Source organism: Oncorhynchus clarkii, chromosome 3 (genome assembly GCF_045791955.1).
Source record: "Oncorhynchus clarkii lewisi isolate Uvic-CL-2024 chromosome 3, UVic_Ocla_1.0, whole genome shotgun sequence".
Taxonomy (NCBI): Eukaryota; Metazoa; Chordata; class Actinopteri; order Salmoniformes; family Salmonidae; genus Oncorhynchus; species Oncorhynchus clarkii.
Genome location: NC_092149.1, coordinates 72674806 through 72696538, shown reverse-complemented (window position 1 = coordinate 72696538; position 21733 = coordinate 72674806). Strand labels below are relative to the sequence as shown.

The 21733-nt window shown below is 42.1% G+C and overlaps 1 protein-coding gene across 6 annotated transcripts; it reads right to left on the bottom strand.

The window, feature by feature from the left end:
* Positions 1 to 3095: 3095 nt before the first annotated feature.
* Positions 3096 to 4706, bottom strand: LOC139406129 (gap junction alpha-8 protein-like). 6 transcript variants are annotated; one of them, XM_071148613.1, is made up of 3 exons: positions 3789 to 4700; positions 3570 to 3701; positions 3096 to 3347 (listed from the first exon to the last, which is right to left on the bottom strand). In XM_071148613.1, the coding sequence occupies exons 1-3, from the start codon at positions 4698 to 4700 to the stop codon at positions 3201 to 3203; spliced, it is 1191 nt and encodes a 396-aa protein (XP_071004714.1). In that variant the 3' UTR covers positions 3096 to 3200. The 6 variants fall into 6 exon arrangements, with proteins under 6 accessions (XP_071004714.1, XP_071004710.1, XP_071004712.1 ...); XM_071148609.1 differs by having other exon boundaries at positions 3096 to 3338; positions 3567 to 4706; XM_071148611.1 differs by having other exon boundaries at positions 3570 to 4700.
* Between the last annotated feature and the right edge of the window lie 17027 nt (positions 4707 to 21733).

Here is a 21733-nt window from a genome sequence, read left to right as displayed (position 1 = left end):
ATACGATGACACAATACTGACCACATGTGACCTTTTATTGCCTTGGTTCACTTTCGAAAAGATGATACTGCCACACAACTAGGAGCATAAGGACTACAGGTTAGTAAAAACACAACTAGGAGCATAAGGGCTACAGGTTAGTAAAAACACAACTAGGAGCATAAGGACTACAGGTTAGTAAAAACACAACTAGGAGCATAAGGACTACAGGTTAGTAAAAACACAACTAGGAGCATAAGGACTACAGGTTAGTAAAAACACAACTAGGAGCATAAGGACTACAGGTTAGTAAAAACACAACTAGGAGCATAAGGACTACAGGTTAGTAAAAACACAACTAGGAGCATAAGGACTACAGGTTAGTAAAAACACAACTAGGAGCATAAGGACTACAGGTTAGTAAAAACACAACTAGGAGCATAAGGACTACAGGTTAGTAAAAACACAACTAGGAGCATAAGGACTACAGGTTAGTAAAAACACAACTAGGAGCATAAGGACTACAGGTTAGTAAAAACACAACTAGGAGCATAAGGACTACAGGTTAGTAAAAACACAACTAGGAGCATAAGGACTACAGGTTAGTAAAAACACAACTAGGAGCATAAGGACTACAGGTTAGTAAAAACACAACTAGGAGAATAAGGACTACAGGTTAGTAAAAACACAACTAGGAGCATAAGGACTACAGGTTAGTAAAAACACAACTAGGAGCATAAGGACTACAGGTTAGTAAAAACACAACTAGGAGCATAAGGACTACAGGTTAGTAAAAACACAACTAGGAGCATAAGGACTACAGGTTAGTAAAAATTGTTATTTTCTTTCCAAAGATGAATCAAAAGTTTTTTAGAACAATAAAGCAAGGTTAACTGTTTTAAATCAAAAACGAACCTGCCCCAGTTTTGGAATATATTTTACAGTGTTGAAATGTGCTAAACTATTCTGCAATTGTGAAATGCCTGTGAAATGCCTGCAATTGTGAAATGCCTGTCTCATTCACAAGGTTGTCACAGCTTTGACTTATGGGAGGCAAAGGAGTGTCTGGGGATCACAAAGGGGTCAAAGCTGCCTTTCTGTCAGAGTTTGTCTAGAGCCATTTGATCATACCCCCAAAACCAACACAGGAAGTGTGTTACGTTTGCATGCACGTGTGTATGCATGTGTGTGTGTGTATGCATGTGTGCATGTGTGTGAGTGTGTGTCTCTGTGTGTGGCTTTTCTGCGCCATTTTAAAATCTGTGTCACTGTATAAACACACTGCTGCATAGAACAACCCAATGCTTTGCTTTAAGGCACAGCACTGACTGAGAAGCAAGTACACTTGTTTGCAGACATACATCCCCCCCAAATGAAGGGTGATGTTGCATACAGTACACAAAGGATTATTTGAATGCTAAAGAAAAATATCTCAAACATGACATTAAAAACATGACATTCACAGTTTTCCCAGAGTTATGTAAGCACTTTAACCTTTACAAAGACATTTGAGAATGTACATTACAGATAAAGCACTGAAAAAATATACACTAGAAAGCAACATAGCCAAGCAATTTAAATAAAGCAGAGAGCGCAAGAGAGAAAAATAGATAAATATTTGGTTGTACTTTAAAGCATCCCTTTCACAGGGCATTGTTTTTGTTAGATTTTTTAAAGTACTTGTAAGATAAACTTCTGCTCTTGTACAACTTAATAATACTAAAAATAGAACATCTCTGGGACAGAGAGAAGACAAGTCAAAAGGTTCTGAAATGCTAGTCTTTGGTAATTATGGAAATAATGCTCAGGTTTTGAAAGGCACTTATTAATTTTCCCTACTGAAACAGTGACTGTAGCAGAGTTATGGAAGTTTTTTCTAGTGTTTAAATAAATAACTGGTAGTTTCTCTATTGGATAAATGAACGATTGTCATCATAGTAATAATAATTTAGCTATAGATTATATCAGAATTTAAACTAAGTGTTCTCAACATAATGTTTGCTATTAGACATCAGATACAATTATACTTTATGTACAATAAGATTCTCCTTTTATATATATTTTTTAGAAAATGTTGTAAACATTGCCCTAACTACTTCATATTTCTACAGGGGAAAGGCCCATCAAGGGCAAATAAAATCAAGTAAAACGATTTCCCCCACAACAATGTCAAGGATGCTTGTTTTCATATATGAGTGGTTTCTTTTATTGTCTGTGGCTCAACAATACTTTGTGCTGATCGTGCGTGATCTTTATCGCCCTGACGCCGGTTTGTACAGCGCTAAAAGAGAGGATTTGGCCTGAGGTTGTTACTATGGTCCAGTCTGTGATCGGGCAAAACCAGCACTCCTCTCTTTTCACAGTGCCCACTTATTATACAGGCAACGAAAGATATAAGCAATCCAAAAGATCAGATGTAGAATCACATTGAAAAGAGACCATTAACATCTGGTCCTTTTTTGGTTTGTTTTTCTCTACTACTCTGCTTTTTGGCTGTACTACTCTGTATGTAGACATGAAAAGGACAGATATGCTCTTGTACTTCATTGCCAATCTGCCTTCAATTGAAAGAAGAGTAAATCGATGCGTAGTTGAGGTGATATGAGGCCTTGCACAGTTCTATATCCTCGAAGAAATGTGTGCAAAAATAACTATTTTCAATCCAAAAATGGACTATCAACTTGGTGTTAAAGAGTCATATGTTTTCTGTGCAACGGACTTGGTGTGCAACAGCCTTTCCACCTGCAACATATTTCCAGCTACATATGAAAGTGATTGCCTGCCTACAGTAATTTTACTGCTTTGCAGACACACAAGAATATATGATCAATCTCTTCCCTCTACCCATTCAACCCCCCAGAATATGTAAACATTAGTAATCTTTCATTGGTTATTGTTGAAAGTCTTTCAATAGAAAAAGGTCGACAGCATGGATTTTCATCAAGTAAAAAATATTTTCCCCTCTTTGCATGTTTGTCCTTTCTACATTTGGTTTCATCTAACATGCTTAATAAAATACATCTATCCCTCCTCTCTTAAAACACAACCTTTTAAAATATTCACTTATCTCACAAATAAGCACAGATCTTTTTGTTGCCTTATTGAGTGATGTTACCCACGTACTAATGGTAATAAGTGTTTGTTGTCTTGAGCTAGGTGTGTGTGTTCTCCTGTGTTCAGTGTTTGTGTGCGTGTAAGTTTGTGTGTGTTCTCTCACAGGTTCATACGGTGAGATCGTCTGATCTGGCCCTGCTGCTGGCTTTGCTCAATCTGCTCAGTGGTCTTGTGTCCTCTATCGTATCCATCACCTCCATCCCCACCTTGGTTGAAGGTCCCTCGTCCCCATCCACCACTTCCTCCTCCACCACCTCCCCCACCTTCTCAACAACTTCCTCCACTACATCCTCCTCCTCCTCCTCACACTCCTCTGCCTCTTTCTTCCTTTCCACCCCCCCATCTACCACATCCTCTACCACTCCATCCACCACATCCTCCACCACCCCATCCACCACATCCTCTTCCGCCACTCCATCCACCACATCCTCTTCCGTCACTCCATCCACCACATCCTCCACCACCCCATCCACCACATCCTCCTCCACCACCTCCTCCTCTTCATCCTCCACCTCCTCCTCCTGCTGCTGCTGCTCCTCCTCCTCTTGGTGTAGTGGTAGTGTGTCCTCCCCTATCTCTGTGGTCTGGGCGTAGGAAGGCAAGGTCCCATCGTACACCTTTGAAATGTCCTCCATGTGCCCCAGTTCCTCCGCTTTCTCCTCCTTGCACTGAAAGGGCGGGGCCAGAGGGATTAGCCTCCCTGCCTCCATGCATGCCTCCGCCAGGGGGTAGTGGTGGGTCTCCTCCTCCAGCAGCCTGTAGCCTTTTGCCCTCTGGAAGGAAGGCACGGCCAGGGGGGGCAGGCTCTTGAGGACCCCACCTGGAGTGGGCAGGGAGCTTGGGCACTCACCCTGGGCTGGCCCTGGGGCTGGCTTGCAGAAGACAAAGCGTATCTTCTTCAGGCTCAGGTGACTAATCTCCACGAAGTTGAGGAAGAGGGAGACGCAGGCCACGGCCAGCATGAATATGATGAAGATAGTCTTCTCTGTGGGGCGCGACACGAAGCAGTCCACGGTGTTGGGGCAGGGCCAGCGGCTGCACTTGTACAGCGGCAGGATGCGGAAGCCGTACAGGAAGTACTGGCCCACCACGAAGCCAACCTCAAACAGCGTCTTGAAGATTATGTGGCAGATGTATGTCCTCAGCAGGGTGCCTTCCAGCCTGAACTTCTTGCTGCCCTTGGTGCTGGTCTCCTTGGTGGTGCGCACACTGCCCTGGTCGGGTGCTAGAGGCAGCCGCTCCTCACTCAGCGCCTGCTGGCGACTCAGCTCAACCTCCTCACGCTCTTTGCGTTTCTCCTCCATGTGGACGTGGTGCACGGCATGGCCTACGTACACCAGAGATGGCGTGGACACGAAGATGATCTGCAAAACCCACAGGCGAATGTGGGAGATGGGGAAGGCCTCGTCGTAACACACATTCTCGCAACCGGGCTGCTGCGTGTTACAGACGTAGTCCGACTGCTCGTCACCCCACACAAACTCTGCCGCCGTACCCAGGATGAGAATGCGGAAGATGAAGAGGACCGTGAGCCACACCCGGCCGATCACCGTTGAGTGCTCATTCACTTCCTCTAAAATATTACCCAGAAAGCTCCAGTCCCCCATGATGGGTCCGTAGCGCTGTAGATAATGAATGGATGGATGCAGGGGGACAGGGAGGGTGGAGGAAACAGAGAGCGAGAGAGAGAGAGAGAGAGAGAGAGAGAGAGAGAGAGAGAGATGCAGGGGGACAGGGAAGGTGGAGGAAAGAGAGAGAGAGAGATGCAGGGAGGACAAGGAGTGTGGAGGAAACTGAGAAAGAGAGATGCAGGGGGGACAGGGAGGGTGGAGGAAACAGAGAGAGAAAGAGAGAGAGAGTGTGAGAGAGAGAGAGAGAGAGAGAGAGACAGAGAGAGAGAGAGAGAGAGAGAGAGAGAGAGAGAGAGAGAGAGAGAGAGAGAGAGAGACAGAGAGACAGAGAGAGAGAGAGACAGAGAGAGAGAGAGAGAGAGAGAGAGAGAGAGAGACAGAGAGAGAGAGAGAGAGAGAGAGAGAGAGAGAGAGAGAGAGAGAGACAGAGAGAGAGAGAGAGAGAGAGAGAGAGAGAGACAGAGAGAGAGAGAGAGACAGAGAGAGAGAGAGAGAGAGAGAGAGAGAGAGAGAGACAGAGAGACAGAGAGACAGAGAGAGAGAGAGAGAGAGAGAGAGACAGAGAGAGAGAGAAAAGTGTTAAAAACAGATGGGTGGAAAGAAGCAAAACTTCAAAAAAGTCCTGCCCCTCACCACACAGTTATCACAATGTTTTAATTTCAGCTGAAAAGCTGTTGCATGTCTAAATCTAAATAATGCCAACAGAACAGCCAGCCATCATGGTAAAGTTAATTTACAGTCCATACACAAGGTCTGTACAGTACACAAGGTACACAGCTTAAAAATGAACCCGCCTTTTAGAACTTTGTATTCTGCATGTTCCCCTTTATTATCCATAATAATCAAACGCCATAGCACAACAGAAACACAAAGCAAAATGGTCTTGCTGTTGTCTCGCTAAAGCACTGTTCCACTAGCCACCAAATGCTACCTAATCAACCATCCATGAAAACTAGCAACAACACACCCATAACCCAAATGTTGACATCTGTAAGGTATGATGGTTAAACTTTATCAAATGGGCAACTTGCCACCGCTGCGGCTCCAGTGAACTTGTAGTGTCCTGTCCTGTTCTCTTGGTACCCGGGGAAATGTGAACTTTATTCTGCCCTCTTTCCCACCTAAAGCCCTGTCCTTGTCGCTCCACTGAGCAGATGAGAATGAATCAGCTCTGATGGTTGGTTTTTAGTTTGCTGCAATATTGAAGCTTGGAGCCAGACAGCCTTTATTCACCGGGTGAGGCGTGGTGACGCAGGAGACAATAGGATCAACAGACCCAGAGAGGGGCTGTATGGGAGACCGGCCTGAGGCTCCCAAAGTGACATGGACGCCGCAGAGCCAGGGCACAGGGTACAGGGCACATCGCCTCTGCACCCTGCCTCACTGCAGCCCTCCACACAGAGAGAGAGAGTTAGAGAGAGAGACAAAACAGCCACAGCAGCTGACCTACCACTGGCCACTGTCCTACTATCAACCTGCAGAGACAGAGTCAAGCTTTAACTCTGTGAGAAGTGCAGGGAGGGGGCAGAATGTCCTCATGGACCTACACTGGGTTTTTGGTTGATGTCTTTTCATCAATGGTCATATGGCTCTATTTTACAGCTGAGTGGGGATGCATTGTCATTGTTGTGCTGTTCATTGCGTAACCTGAGTGGTAACCTGGTGTTATAGTCTAGTGTGCAGCAAAAGTATTTTCTCTAGGCATACTTTTTGCAAATAACTTAAATTAGGACCATTCATATTCTTATACAATTGACAGTATATTATTTGTGGCATGCATGAGATTGACTTTGGAATAGTAAACTTAATATCTTCAGAAAAATATAGTTAATAATGAATTTAGTGGTCATTAAAAAAGTGTATTTACAGGTATGCTCACATTTTAGAAGGACCCAAGTCAGGAAGCAGAGTGACAACACAGTGTGACATCGTAGTAGACAGGAAGGCTATAGATGGTAAGTACGAAAACAATACTGTAATGAGGATTCCCAGTTTTCGTCTACATTACTTTGGTGCATGTGTGACTGTTTATGAACTGAATAAGAATCATGTCATGTGTATGTTCTACACATACCATAGCTCTAGTCAGTGTCATAGGTTGCAATTATCTGTCTGGAACGTGAAGAATTTCAACTATTGAGTGAAAGGGTGTGTAGACAGGACTCATCTTTCCAGGAATAGGTAACACAAATTTTTATCTTTCGATCTACAGTTTAACTTGTCTTGCAGATGATGTAATGTCTACAACATCATGACATCATATGCTATATTTTTATTTTTTATGTATGAGTGCTGTAACATATTTGCAACAGATTTGTCAAATTAAATGACATTCTTTCATGGAATGCTTTTAAGGTCAAAACATAAAAAGGATATGCATTCTCCACAACATGCTCTTACAGTGTATTTATCTCAACCCAGTACCTGGCACAGGAAGATAAATACAATTACAATACAACACATAAACAATTGCCTTGAGCTTCAAACAGTCTATCTCAAACACCACCCACTCATTCATAACAAAGCAACTTTTCTCCCACTCTGCGTGTTTCTGTGACTCTGTTGTTGACATGATTCAGGAGCTCAGCTATAGAGCAGGTGACAAGAGCAGTAAGAGAGGCCAGAGCGTCATCATTCTGAAGGTGATACAGCCTGTCTCAATGGAATGTTTATCACCTGTCACACACACGCAGGCACAAACACACACACATACACACAGACACACACACACACACACACACACACACACACACACACACACACACACACACACACACACACACACACACACACACACATACAAACAGGCACAAACACACACACACACATACAAACAGGCACAAACACACACACACACACATACAAACAGACACACACACACATGCACACACACACACACACACACACAAACAGACACACACACATACAAACACACACACACACATACAAACAGACACACACACACACATGCACACACACACAAACACACAAACAGATACACACACATACAAACATGCACACACACAGACACACACCGACACACACATGCAACCAAACACACACACATGCATACACACACATTCCCATGCTCACAGACTGGTATACACTAAAATATTAGATTATCAGTGGCTAATAGAGAGATATATTAGTGACTTGTCAGTGGCTAATAAAGAGATATATTAGTGACTTGTCAGTGGCTAATAGAGAGATATATAAGTGACTTGTCAGTGGCTAATAGAAAGATATATTAATGACTTGTCAGTGGCTAATAGAGAGATATATTAATGACTTGTCAGTGGCTAATAGAAATATATATTAATGACTTGTCAGTGGCTAATAGAGAGATATATTAATGACTTGTCAGTGGCTAATAGAGAGATATATTAATGACTTGTCAGTGGCTAATAGAGAGATATATTAATGACTTGTCAGTGGCTAATAGAGAGATATATTAGTGACTTGTCAGTGGCTAATAGAAATATATATTAGTGACTTGTCAGTGGTTAATAGAGAGATATATTAATGACTTGTCAGTGGCTAATAGAGAGATATATTAATGACTTGTCAGTGGCTAATAGAGAGATATATTAGTGACTTGTCAGTGGCTAATAGAGATATATTTTAATGACTAGTCAGTGGCTAATTTAATGATATATTAATGACTACTCAGTGGCTAATAGAGAGATATATTATTGACTTGTTAGTGGCTAATAGAGAGGTATATTAGTGACTAGTCTGTGGCTAATTTAATGATATATTAGTGACTTGTCAGTGGCTAATAGAGAGATATATTAGTGACTTGTCAGTGGCTAATAGAGATATATTAGTGACTTGTCAGTGGCTAATAGAGAGATATATTAGTGACTTGTCAGTGGCTAATAGAGATATATTAGTGACTTGTCAGTGGCTAATAGAGATATATATTAGTGACTTGTCAGTGGCTAATAGAGAGATATATAAGTGACTTGTCAGTGGCTAATAGAGAGACATATTAGTGACTTGTCAGTGGCTAATATAGATATATATTAGTGACTAGTCTGTGGCTATTTTAATGATATATTAGTGACTTGTCATTGGCTAATAGAGAGATATATTATTGACTTGTCAGTGGCTAATAGAGAGATATATTAGTGACTTGTCAGTGGCTAATAGAGAGATATATTAGTGACTTGTCAGTGGCTAATAGAAAGATATATTAGTGACTTGTCAGTGGCTAATAGAGAGATATATTAATGACTTGTCAGTGGCTAATAGAGAGATATATAAATGACTTGTCAGTGGCTAATAGAGAGATATATTAGTGACTTGTCAGTGGCTAATAGAGATATATATTAGTGACTTGTCAGTGGCTAATAGAGAGATATATTAGTGGCTTGTCAGTGGCTAATAGAGAGATATATTAGTGACTTGTCAGTGGCTAATAGAGAGATATATTAGTGACTTGTCAGTGGCTAATAGAGAGATATATTAGTGTTATAAACATGAGTATTTCAGTGGAGTCACTTTTTATGATCACAAATATGTGACTGCATATTTTAATTTTGAACTTAGATCAATTCTACACTTAGACCGTGAGTGTCCTCCAACTTGGAAACCACAATCCTACTTCTCACAGCGCAAAGACTTGAGACAGCAGATACAGTACATACAAACCACACTCAGAAGTGGGAGAGGTTTATTTGAAGAAAATAAGTGTTTGTCTGTTATCTAAACTGTTGAAATATTGTGATCCAGAGGGAGCTGTTGATGCATCGATTCAAAGGAAGGGAAAAGTGGTTATGTCGCAGTCAATGTTTCATGCAACCTAGACAGAACATTTATTTAAATTTGTAAAATGTATTTCCTCTGCACAATCTCATTCTCATGACCCAGAGTCGCTCCATGTAGTCAACAAGAGAGTTACTGTATATTACTGTACATTTAGGGTAAAGTTTTTCCATTGTAGTTTAACCCCATACAATATTACAAGCTAAACAAAGATTTTCCTGCAACCACACACTTGTAAGGAAAGATAGAATTGACAAATTTGAGGAATAATTAGATAACAACAATACTTTATTGGGCCTTAAACGGATTGTCTTACTCAGTACCGTTAAAGCCCTAGTAAATAGTGGAGACAAGCCACAACACCTTTCTACACCACTACATCTCCTGTCTTGTTTTACTAAGCCCTCCACTGGGATTTCCTCCCACCAGTAAATGATTATGCCCTGTGTGACATCATTGGTTTGTGGACTGGACCCCACAACCTGGGTCTTCTGTCTCTGGGGTGTCAATGAGTTAGGTATTTGGTCTCAAAGTCTGTATAGCAAGAGCAAACTGCCTGGAACAACAGTACAGCAGTAACCAGAATGGTTTTGACCCAAGAATAATGGCTATTTCCGGACAAAACCAAGACAAAGAATGAATCCTGGTCTTCCTTTATCACATAGTGTTATTACTTATCAAATTATTACATCCACTTGGTACTGGTTCTCCCTGTATATAGTCATGTTATTGTTATTCGTTATTCACTGTGTATTAATTCCTTGTGTCACTATTTTAAAAAATGTTTCTTTAACTCTGTATTGTTGGAAAAGGGCTCGTAGGTAAGCTTTTCACTGTTAGTCTACACTTGTTGTTTACGAAGCATGTGACAAATAATATTTGATTTGATTTGATTCTTTGTCTATGTTACTGATGAGACTTCCAGAACATCAGGTGTCAAGTTAGTGGATATTTTAGGAAATAGTTTTCTGTGCTTCCAGAATTAGGAGGCTAGTCGTGATGTGCCTGCCACTCATCCTCAGATGGGAATATCATTGAAAAATCCCAAGCAAAAGGTTATGATGCACATTTCCTCTCCACCAACCCCAGGAGAACAACACCCTAAAGGAGTTCACTGCAGACCAGCAACCCCAGGAGAACAACCCACTAAAGGAGATAACTGCAGACCAGCAACCCCAGGAGAACAACCCACTAAAGGAGATCACTGCAGACCACCAACCCCAGGAGAACAACCCACTAAAGGAGATCACTGCAGACCACCAATCCCAGGAGAACAACCCACTAAAGGAGATCACTGCAGACCAGCAACCCCAGGAGAACAACACCCTAAATGAGATCAATGCAGAATACACAGGTGTGGTGGAGACCAGGGAGTGTGACCAGAGCAGATGAGCCCATGGTGAGGAAGGGAGTCATGCTGTATACTCAGAGGGCAGGGTAGCTGGGGGACTGGGGGACTCCCTTTAAAGCGCTGTGTGTTGGTATGGTGGCCGCTGGCATTCTGAGCCCTGCAGTGGGCCCGTGAATGGCGCTCGGATTTCACACAAAGACATGGTATCGTGATGGAGGGCACAAACTCTATTGAGCATGTGCGGTGAGGCGTGAGGCAAGATTAGATCCCTGCGGCAGGGCACTAAACGGCCGCTAATCAGAATGCTAACACGCTAACAAACCTATTGTACGGCGATCTGCCAATGCACCACGCACTTCCTGCTTCCAGGTTAGCCTGTTCCAAAAGAGGGAAGGAGAGAGAGAGAGAGAGAGAGAGAGAGAGAGAGAGAGAGAGAGAGAGAGAGAGAGAGAGAGAGTAAATACAGTACGGATAGTAAATAGAGTAAATACAGTGAGTATGGTAAACATAGCAGATACAGTGAGGAGAGTAAACAGAGTAAATACAGCAAGTATGGTAACCAGAGTAAATGCAGTGAGGAGAGGAGACAGAGTAAATACAGTAAGGATAGTAAATAGAGTAAATACAGTGAGTATGGTAAATAGCAGAGTAAATACAGTAAGGAGAGTAAACACAACATAAGGGTTCATGTCATTTGTCATCTAATGGTTTTCATTATGTTATGATGACCTTATGTATGATGGCCAAACAATGCCGACTCCCCTTTTACACACATACCTGTGCACACAAACACATACACACCCCACCCTGACCAGAAAACGACCTCTCGGGTTTCTATGGTTACTACATTATCTTCCATCATTAGTCATTGACCTTGCTGACAGTTGTGAACTCTGCAGCAATACCATTAAGTAAACTATCTCTCTCAATGACTCCACATACATTTACCCAAAGTTAAGAATCTTAAACAACCAGTTCTATGTATTGAGAACTTATAAGACCAATGAGTTAAATCAAATACATGTCATATTAATGCTGTGCTTACAGCTGCAGCCCATAAGACTGACTGAAGATTTCCTTTATTCTCAATGCGATTTACAAACACCGGATTTAAGCCTGACCACTGCTGTAAGTAATACAGTTAATTTACTCAGTTTGTTAGAAATGAAAGATTATATTGGGTTTGCCTTGAGGATGGCATAAATGGGCAGAACATATCCCAGTAGTCACAACAGTCCTGCATATCCCAAGAGAGATTCATCTCCCTTGAATAACGAACCCATGGCTAAGTCTCAGCCTGTCTACTCCTCCTCCTCCTCGCCACATGAGGCAAAAGGAAGGAATGAAACAAGTCTCATAGAACAGATACAGGATGAGTGTCATGAGAGGGGGATGAAAAAGGAGAGCAAAGAAAGAGAGTGATAGAGATGAGTATAAAAATAAGACTGAAAGCCCTGGGCTTGATCCTGTGAGCTTGTTGTTGTCCTAAGATAGCCTACTCACACACTTGAATACTTGATTAGGATCCTTATGGAACATTGTGCATGTAACAACCTACACTTTTCATACAGTACATGTCAGGTGAGGTATCAGTTCTTTATAAGAGGTCTACACAAAGCATCCTCTTTTCCATACAGACAAATGTGGAATTTCTACATCTGAACACACACACACCACATGATCATACATAACTGTGTGGTTAGCACATGCAAGTCTCATCTGTAAGAAACATTAATGGGTTGAAAATCCCAAATTGTTTGCATAGTCAACTTACACACAGCTCTGACACACACACTTATTCCACCAGACATGCCACCAGGGGTCTTTTCATAGTCCCCAAATCCAGAACAAATTCAAGAAAACGTACAGTATTATATAGAGCCCTTATTGCATGGAACCATCTCATATTGCTCAAATAAACAGCAAACCTGGTTTCAAAAAACAGATAAAGCAACACCTCTCCCCTCACAACGCCTCTCCCCTATTTGACCTAGATAGTTTGTGTGTATATATTTATATGTATGCCTTTTAAAAATGTATCTACACACATACCCCATAACGACAAAGCAAAAACAGGTTTTTAGAAATGTTGGCAAATGTATTAAAAATGAAATATCAAATGTACATAAGTATTCAGAACCTTTATCAGTACTTTGTTGAATCACCATTGGAAACGATTACAGGCTCGCGTCTTCTTGGGTTATGAAGCAGTGGTGTAAAATACTTAAGTAAAAATACTTTAAAACACTACTTAAGTATTTTGGGGGGTATCTGTACTTTATTTTACTATTTATGTTTTTGGCAAATTTTACTTTTACTTCACTACATTCCGAAAGAAAATAAGGGCGGCTCTGGCGCCTCTGGACTGACGGGCGGCTCTGGCGCCTCTGGACTGACGGGCGGCTCTGGCAGCTCCGGACTGACGGGCGGCTCTGGCAGTTCCGGACTGACGGGCAGCTCTGGCATCTCTGGACTGACGGGCGGCTCTGGCAGCTCAGGACTGACGGGCGGCTCTGGCAGCTCCGGACAGACGGGCGGCTCTGGCAGCTCCGGACAGACGGGCGGCTCTGGCATCTCTGGACTGACAGGTGGCTCTGGCAGCTCAGGACTGACGGGCGGCTCTGGCAGCTCCGGACAGACGGGCGGCTCTGGCAGCTCCGGACAGACGGGCGGCTCTGGCAGCTCCGGACAGACGGGCGGCTCTGGCAGCTCCGGACAGACGGGCGGCTCTGGCAGCTCCGGACAGACGGGCGGCTCTGGCAGCTCCGGACAGGAGGGCGGCTCTGGCAGCTCTGGACAGGAGGGCGGCTCTTGCAGCTCCGGACAGGAGGGCGGCTCTGGCAGCTCCGGACAGGAGGGCGGCTCTGGCAGCTCTGGACAGGAGGGCGGTTCTGGCAGCTACGGACGGCTGGGAGACTTGGTTCTGGGAGCAGGCACAGGACTCCCCAGGCTGGGGAGACATACGGGTGATCTCTTCAGGTGACCTCTTCCTTGGCCGAGGCACCGGATACACAGGGCCGTGGAGGCGCACTGGCGTTCTCGACCGCATAGCTGCCCAACCCCGTTCTGGCTGGATGCCAGCTTCCACACGGCAAATGCGGGACGCTGGCACCGAGCACACCGGCCTGTGAATACTCGGCCGAGACACAGTGCGCATCACCCCATAGCACGGGGCCCGACCTGTCACCTTCTCGCCCCAGTAAGCACGGGGAGTGGGCTCAGGTCTCCAACCTGACTGCGCCACACTCCCCGTGTGCCCTCCCAAAAAGTTTTTGGGGGCTGCCTCTCGGGCTTCAGTGACCGGGTCTTGTCCTCTACCATTCTCTCCTCCCCGGTCCAACTCCTCCTGCAGGTTGGCACACGCTGGCTTGGTATTCTTGTGGTGGGTAATTCTGTCACGGCCGTTGGTGGAAGAAGGTGAGGACCAAAGCGCTGCGTGGTACATGTTCGTCATGTTTATTCGAAACTGAACACTAAAATGCAAAACAACAAAGAGACAACCGAAACAGCTCCGTCAGAAATTAACTACCCACACCACACAGGTGGGAAAAGGCTACCTAAGTATGGTTCTCAATCAGAGACAACGATAGACAGCTGCCTCTGATTGAGAACCACACCCGGCCAAACAACACAGAAATCCCAAACATAGAAAATGAACATAGAATGCCCACCCTAGTCACACCCTGGCCTAACCAAAATAGAGAATAAAAAGCCTCTCTATGGCCAGGGCGTGACATTTATGAAGGATGGGTACCAGTCTCTCTGGAGCTGTGGGATCCTGGGGCTCGGGGGTGGTCTGCCGGGCATTGGGATGACAACCTAACTCGGGATGAGGAGGGGTTTTAGCAGGTGGAATAGTGGGGACCAATTGGAGGTTAACTTAGTGGCTATGCAATATCATGGTACAGCTATATAGACACTCAATCATCATGTTACTTTTTAATGGTACGTTTACAAACATATATTTTGATAAATAGAATTGGAATTGTGTCTCATTATGTTAAGTGGTGAAATAAGTATAGCCAGTTATAATTGTAATGGCTTAGCAGATAATAAGAAAAGATCATCAGTATTTACCTGGCTGAAAGAGAAGGAATATAATATCTATTGTTTACAGGAAACCCATTCAACAGTTTTAGATGATGTTTTGTGGGAAAAGGACTGGGAGGACAAAATATATTTCTCCCATAGGCAAAGAAATTCAAAAGGGGTGATGATATTAATTAACAGTCATTTTGATCCAAATGTGCAAATTGTCCAAACAGATCATCAAGGTAGATGGACTATTTTAAATATGTTATTGGACAATAAACAGATATGGCTTATTAACCTATACGGTCCAAATAATGATGATCCAAGCTTATTTGAAAATATATATAAGAATTTATCAACTCTACAAGCAACACTAGACTCTATTAATATGTTTAGGGATTTGAATACGGTTTTAAATATCTCTATGGACAGGAAAGGAAATCACACTACAAACAATCACCCTCAGGCACTTAAGGACATCATGAATGTCATGGATATTCTGGAATTAGTGGCTATATGGAGGCTTAAATACCCTGACCTAGTGAGACGTTATAAAATGCCAAGAGGAGTAAAACAAGGTTGTCCACTAACGGCATATCTATTTATTATTGCCATCAAAATGTTAGCTCTTAAAATTAGATCCAACAATAATGCTAAGGGATTAGAAATCTGTGGCTTAAAAACAAAGGTGTCATTGTACGCTGATGATTCATGTTTTCTTTTAAAACCATAATTAGACTCCCTCCACAGCCTCATAGAGGATCTAGACACTTTTGCTAACCTCTCTGGATTAAAATCAAATTATGATAAGTAATATTACATATTGGATCACAAAAAAATGCTACTTTTGTATTACCTTGAAGTTTACCAATAAAATGGTCTGACGGGGATGTAGACATACTCGGTATACAAATCCCAAAAGAAAGAAATCTCACTCCAATAAATTTTTATAGAAAGTTAGCAAAAATAGATAAGATCTTGCTACCATGGAAAGTAAAATACCTGTCTATTTGTGGAAAAACTCTTTAGTAACTCTTTAGTCATATCACAGTTCACCTATTTGTTTATGGATTTGCCTACACCAAGGGACCAGCTTTTTAAATGATATGAACAAAAACGATAAAATTTTACTTGGAATGGCAAGCCAGAGAAAATTTAAAGGGCCTATTTATATAACGAATATGAATTCGGGGGCAGACGTTATTAAATATTAAAGCATTAGACCTCTCACTAAAGGCATAGAATGTGTCTGTAAAATGTGTATTATATGTATAAACAGAAGGTAGAAGCCTAAATGTTATTGTTTATTAATTTACTCTATTGGGGGAGGGGTGGTAGGGTTTGCAGGGAATAATAAAGGTATATTCAAAAAAAGAAGTGTGTACAGTCGTTGCAAAAAGTTTTGAGAATGACACAAATATACATTTTCACAAAGTCTGCTGACTCAGTTTGTATGATGGCAATTTGCATATAATCCAGAATGTTAAGAAGAGTGATCAGATGAATTGCAATTAATTGCAAAGTCCCTCTTTACAATGCAAATGAACTGAATCCCCCCAAAAAACATTTCCACTGCATTTCAGCCCTGCCACAAAGGGACCAGCTGACTTTATGTCAGTGATTCTCTCGTTAACACAGGTGTGAGTGTTGATGAGGACAAGGCTGGAGATCACTCTGTCATGCTGATTGAGTTCGAATAACAGACTGGAAGCTTCAATCATGGTTACCTGCAAGGAAATACGTGCCATCATCATTGCTTTGCGCAAAAAGGGCTTCACAGGAAAGGATATTGCTGCCAGTAAGATTGCACTTTATCGGATCATCAAGAACAGGGTGCCCAAGAAAGTCCAGCAAGCACCAGGACCGTCTCCTAAAGTTGATTCAGCTGCGGGATGGGGGCACCACCAGTACAGAGCTTGCTCAAGAATGGCAGCAGGCAGGTGTGAGTGCATCTGCACGCACAGTGAGGCGCAGACTTTTGGAGGATTGCCTGGTGTCAAGAAGGGCAGCAAAGGAGCCACTTCTCTCCAGGAAAAACATCAGGGACAGACTCTTGTTCTGAAAAAGGTACAGGGATTGGACTACTGAGGACTGGGATAAAGTCATTGTCTCTGATGAATCCCCTTTCCGATTGTTTGGGGCATCCGTTAAAAAGCTTGTCCGGAGAAGACAAGGTGAGCGCTACCATCAGTCCTGTGTCATGCCAACAGTAAAGCATCCTGAGACCATTCATGTGTGGGGTTGCTTCTCAGCCAAGGGAGTGGGCTCACTCACAACTTTGCCTAAGAACACAGCCATGAATAAAGATTGGTACCAACACATCCTCCTAGAGCAACTTCTCACAGCCATCCAGGAACAGTTTGGTGACGAACAATGCCTTTTCCAACATGATGGAGAACCTTGCCATAAGGCAAATTGATAACTAAGTGGCTCGGGGAACAAAACATCGATATTTTGTTTCCATGGCCAGGAAACTCTCCAGACCTTAATCCCATTGAGAACGTGTGGTCAATCCTCAAAAGGCGGTGGACAAACAAAACCCCACAAATTCTGACAAACTCCAAGCATTAGTTATGCAAGAATGTGCGGCCATCAGTCAGGATGGGGCCCAGAAGTTAATTGACAGCATGCCAGGGCAGATTGCAGAGGTCATGAAAAAGAAGGGGCAACACTGCAAATATTGACTCTTTGAATCAACTTCATGTAATTGTCAATAAAAGACTTTGACACTTATGAAATGCTTGTAATTATGCTTCAGTATTCCATAGCAACATCTGACAAAAATATCTAAAGACACTGAAGCAGCAAACTTGATGGAAAATAATATTTGTGTCATTCTCAAAACTTTTGGCCACTGTAGGTATGTATGTATAGTTGAATTCGGAAGCTCACATACACTTAGGTTGGAGTCATTAAAACTCGTTCTACTTTGTGCATGACACAAGTCATTTTTCCAACAATTGTTTACAGACAGATTATTTCACTTATAATTCACCGTATCACAATTCCAGCGGGTCAGAAGCTTACATACACTATTTGACTGTGCCTTTAAACAGCTTGGAAAATTCCAGAAAATTATGTAATGGCTTTAGAAGCTTCTGATAGGCTAATTGACATAATTTGAGTATATTGGAAGTGTACCTGTGGATGTATTTCAAAGCCTACCTTCAAAGTCAGTGCCTCTTTGCTTGACATCGTGGGAAAATCAAAAAGAAATCAACCAAGACCTCAGAAAATAAATTGTAGACCTACACAAGTCTGGTTCATCCTTGGGAGCAATTTCCAAACACCTGATAGTACGCAAGTGTAAACACCATGGGAACACGCAGCCATCATACCGCTCTGGAAGGAGACACGTTCTGTCTCCTAGAGATGAACGTACTTTGGTGGGAAAAATGCAAATCAATCCCAGAACAACAGCAAAGGACCTTGTGAAGATGCTGGAAGAAACAGGTACAAAAGTATCTATATCCACAGTAAAATGAGTCCTATGTCGAAATAACCTGAAAGGCCGCTCCGCAATGAAGCCACTGCTCCAAAACCGCCATAAAAAAAGCCAGACTGCAGTTTGCAACTACACATGGGGACAAAGATAGTACTTTTTGGAGTGTCCTCTGGTCTGATGAAACAAAAATACAACGGCCATAATGACCATCGTTATGTTTGGAGGAAAAAGGAGGAGGCTTGCAAGCAGAAAAATACCATTCCAACCATGAAGCACGGGGGTGGTAGCATCATGTTGTGGGGGTGCTCTGCTGCAGGAGGGTCTGGTGCACTTCACAAAATAGATGGCATCATGAGGAAGTAAAATTATGTGGATATATTGAAGCAACATCTCAAGACATCAGTCAGGAAGTTAAAACTTGGTCGCAAATGGGTCTTCCAAATGGACAATGGCCCCAAGTATACTTCCAAAGTTGTGGCAAAATGAGTTAAGAACAACAAAGCCACGGTATTGAAGTGGCCATTACAAAGCCCTGACCTCATTCCTGTAGAAAATTTGTGGGCAAATCAAATCAAATCAAATGTATTTATATAGCCCTTCGTACATCAGCTGATATCTCAAAGTGCTGTACAGAAACCCAGCCTAAAACCCCAAACAGCAAGCAATGCAGGTGTAGAAGCACTGAAAAAGCGTGTGCGAGCAAGGAGGCCTACAAACCTGACTCGGTGACACCTGCTCTGTCAGGAGGAATGGGCCAAAATTCCCCCAACTTATTGTGGGAAGCTTGTGGAAGGCTGCCTGATACATTTGACCCAAGTTAAACAATTTAAAGGCAATGCTATCAAATACTAATTGAGTGTATGTAAACTTCTGACCCACTGGGAATGTGACGAAAGAAATTAAAGCTGAAATAAATCATTCTCTCTACTATTATTCTGACATCTCACATTCTTAAAATAAAGTGGTGATCCTAACTGACCTAAGACATTGAATTGAATTGTGAAAAAGTGAGTTTAAATGTATTTAGCTAAGGTGTATGTAAACTTCCGACTTCAAATGTATATATGTATGTGTATATGTGTATATGTAGGAATATATATACTGTATATATATATATATATATATAGTTATGTATGCGTATATGTGTATATGTAGGAATATATATACTGTATATATATATATATATATATATAGTTATGTATGTGTATGTATGTATATGTAGGAATATATATACTGTATATATATATATATATATAGTTATGTATGTGTATATGTGTATATGTAGGAATATATATACTGTATATATATATATATATATATAGTTATGTATGTGTATGTATGTATATGGATATATTTATTTACCCAAAATATATGGGGGATTGGAAATGATGCAGACAATTACATTGATGAAAGCAACAATCTGTCTGCAATATTAAAGCCGATCCACAAATAAAAAATATAAAAATAAAAAAGCTAAACAAAATAAAAAATAATTATGTCTGGCTATCCATCAATAAAAAATATAAAAAAATAATTGTGCCATCTGGTTTGCTTAATATAAGGAATTTGAAATTATTTATACTTTTACTTTTGAAACTTAAGTATTTTTAAAACCAAATACTTTTACACTTTTACTAAAGGTGTATTTTACTGGGTGACTTTTAATTTTATTTGACTCATTTTCTGTTGAGGTATCTTTACATGTACTCAAGTATGACAATTGAGTACTTTTTCCACCACTGGTATGAAGCTACAAGCTTGAGACATCTGTATTCGGGGAGTTTCTCCCATTCTTCTCTGTAGATCCGCTGAAGCTCTGATGCTCTGCCAGGTTGGATGGGGAGCGTCGCTGCACACCTATTTTCAGGTCTCTCCAGAAATGTTAGATCGGGTTCAAGTCCAGGCTCTGGCTGGGCCACTCAAGGACATTCAAGTCCCGAAGCCACTCATGCATTGTCTTGACAGTGTGCTTAGGGTCATTGTCCTGTTGGAAGGTTAACCTTCACCCCAGTCTGAGCGCTCTGGTCCTGAGGTCCTGAGCGCTCTGGAACAGGTTTTCAACAAGAATCTCTCTGTACTTTGCTCCGTTCATCTTTCCCTCGATGCTGACTAGTCTGCCACCACCATGCTTCACCGTAGGGATGGTACCAGGTTTCCTCCAGCCTTGACGCTTCACATTCAAGCCAAAGAGTTCAATCTTGGTTTCATCAGACTAGAGAATCTTGTTTCTCGTGGTCTGAGAGTCCTTTAGGTGCCTTTTGACAAACTCCAAGTGGGTTGTCATGTCCCTTTTACTGAGGAGTGGCTTCCGCCTGGCCACTCTACCATTAAGGCCTGATTGGTGGAGTGCTGCAGAGATGGTTGTCTGTCTGGAAGGTTCTCCCATCTCCACAGAGGAACTCTGGAGATCTGTCAGAGTGACCATCAGGTTCTTGGTCACCTCCCTGACCAAGGCCCTTCTCTCCCGATTGCTCAGTTTGGCCGGGCGGTCAGCTCTAGGAAGAGTCTTGGTGGTTCCAAACTTCTTCCATTTAAGAACGATGGACGCCACTGTGTTCTTGGGACCTTCAATGCTGCAGACATATTTTTGTACCCGTCCCCAGATCTGTGCCTCGACACAATCCTGTCTCAGAGCTATGTGGACAATAGCTTTGTTTTTGCTCTGACATGCACTGTCAACGGTGAGACCTTATATAGACAGGTGTGTGCCTTTTCAAATCATGTCCAATCAAATGAATTTACCGCAGGTGGACTCCAATCAAGTTGTATGGAATGGGATGCACCTGAGCTCAATTTCGAGTCCCATAGCAAAGGGTCTGAATTTTTATGTAAATAAGGTATTTCTGTTTTTTGCCAATATGGGGTATTCTGTGTAGATTGATGAGGGGAAAAAATAATGTAATCAATTTTAGCATAAGGCTGTAATGTAACAAACTTTAGAAAATGTCAAGGGTTCTGAATACTTTCCGAATGCACTGTAGATTCAGTTTGCTCCTAGAAGAACTTCGGCTAGGGGAAGCGAACGCCCGTGCTTGTACACTCCCTAAAGTGTACAAAAAATCTTCAATATTACTGTTATTTGTCCCCCTTGAGCCACGGTAGCAAAAACATAACCAGTACATTCAATATAACCGGAATTAATCGAAGATAAATAAAGAAATATGTTGACGTTTTTTCCAAGGAGGTCTTAGTCGTGCAATTTTACATCTACAGTGGGAGAAAAAGTATTTGATACATTGCCAATTTTGCAGGTTTTCCTACTTACAAAGCATGTAGAGGTCTGTAATTTTTTATCATAGGTACACTTCAACTGTGAGAGATGGAATCTAAAACAAAATTATTATTATTATTATTTTTTTTTAAAGTAATTAATTAGCATTTTATTGCATGACATAAGTATTTGATCACCTACCA

What these genes read in the sequence shown, in the direction of transcription:
- LOC139406129 (XM_071148610.1), bottom strand. Translation starts at nt 4,700, where the DNA reads ATGGGGGACTGGAGCTTTCTGGGTAATATTTTAGAGGAAGTGAATGAG.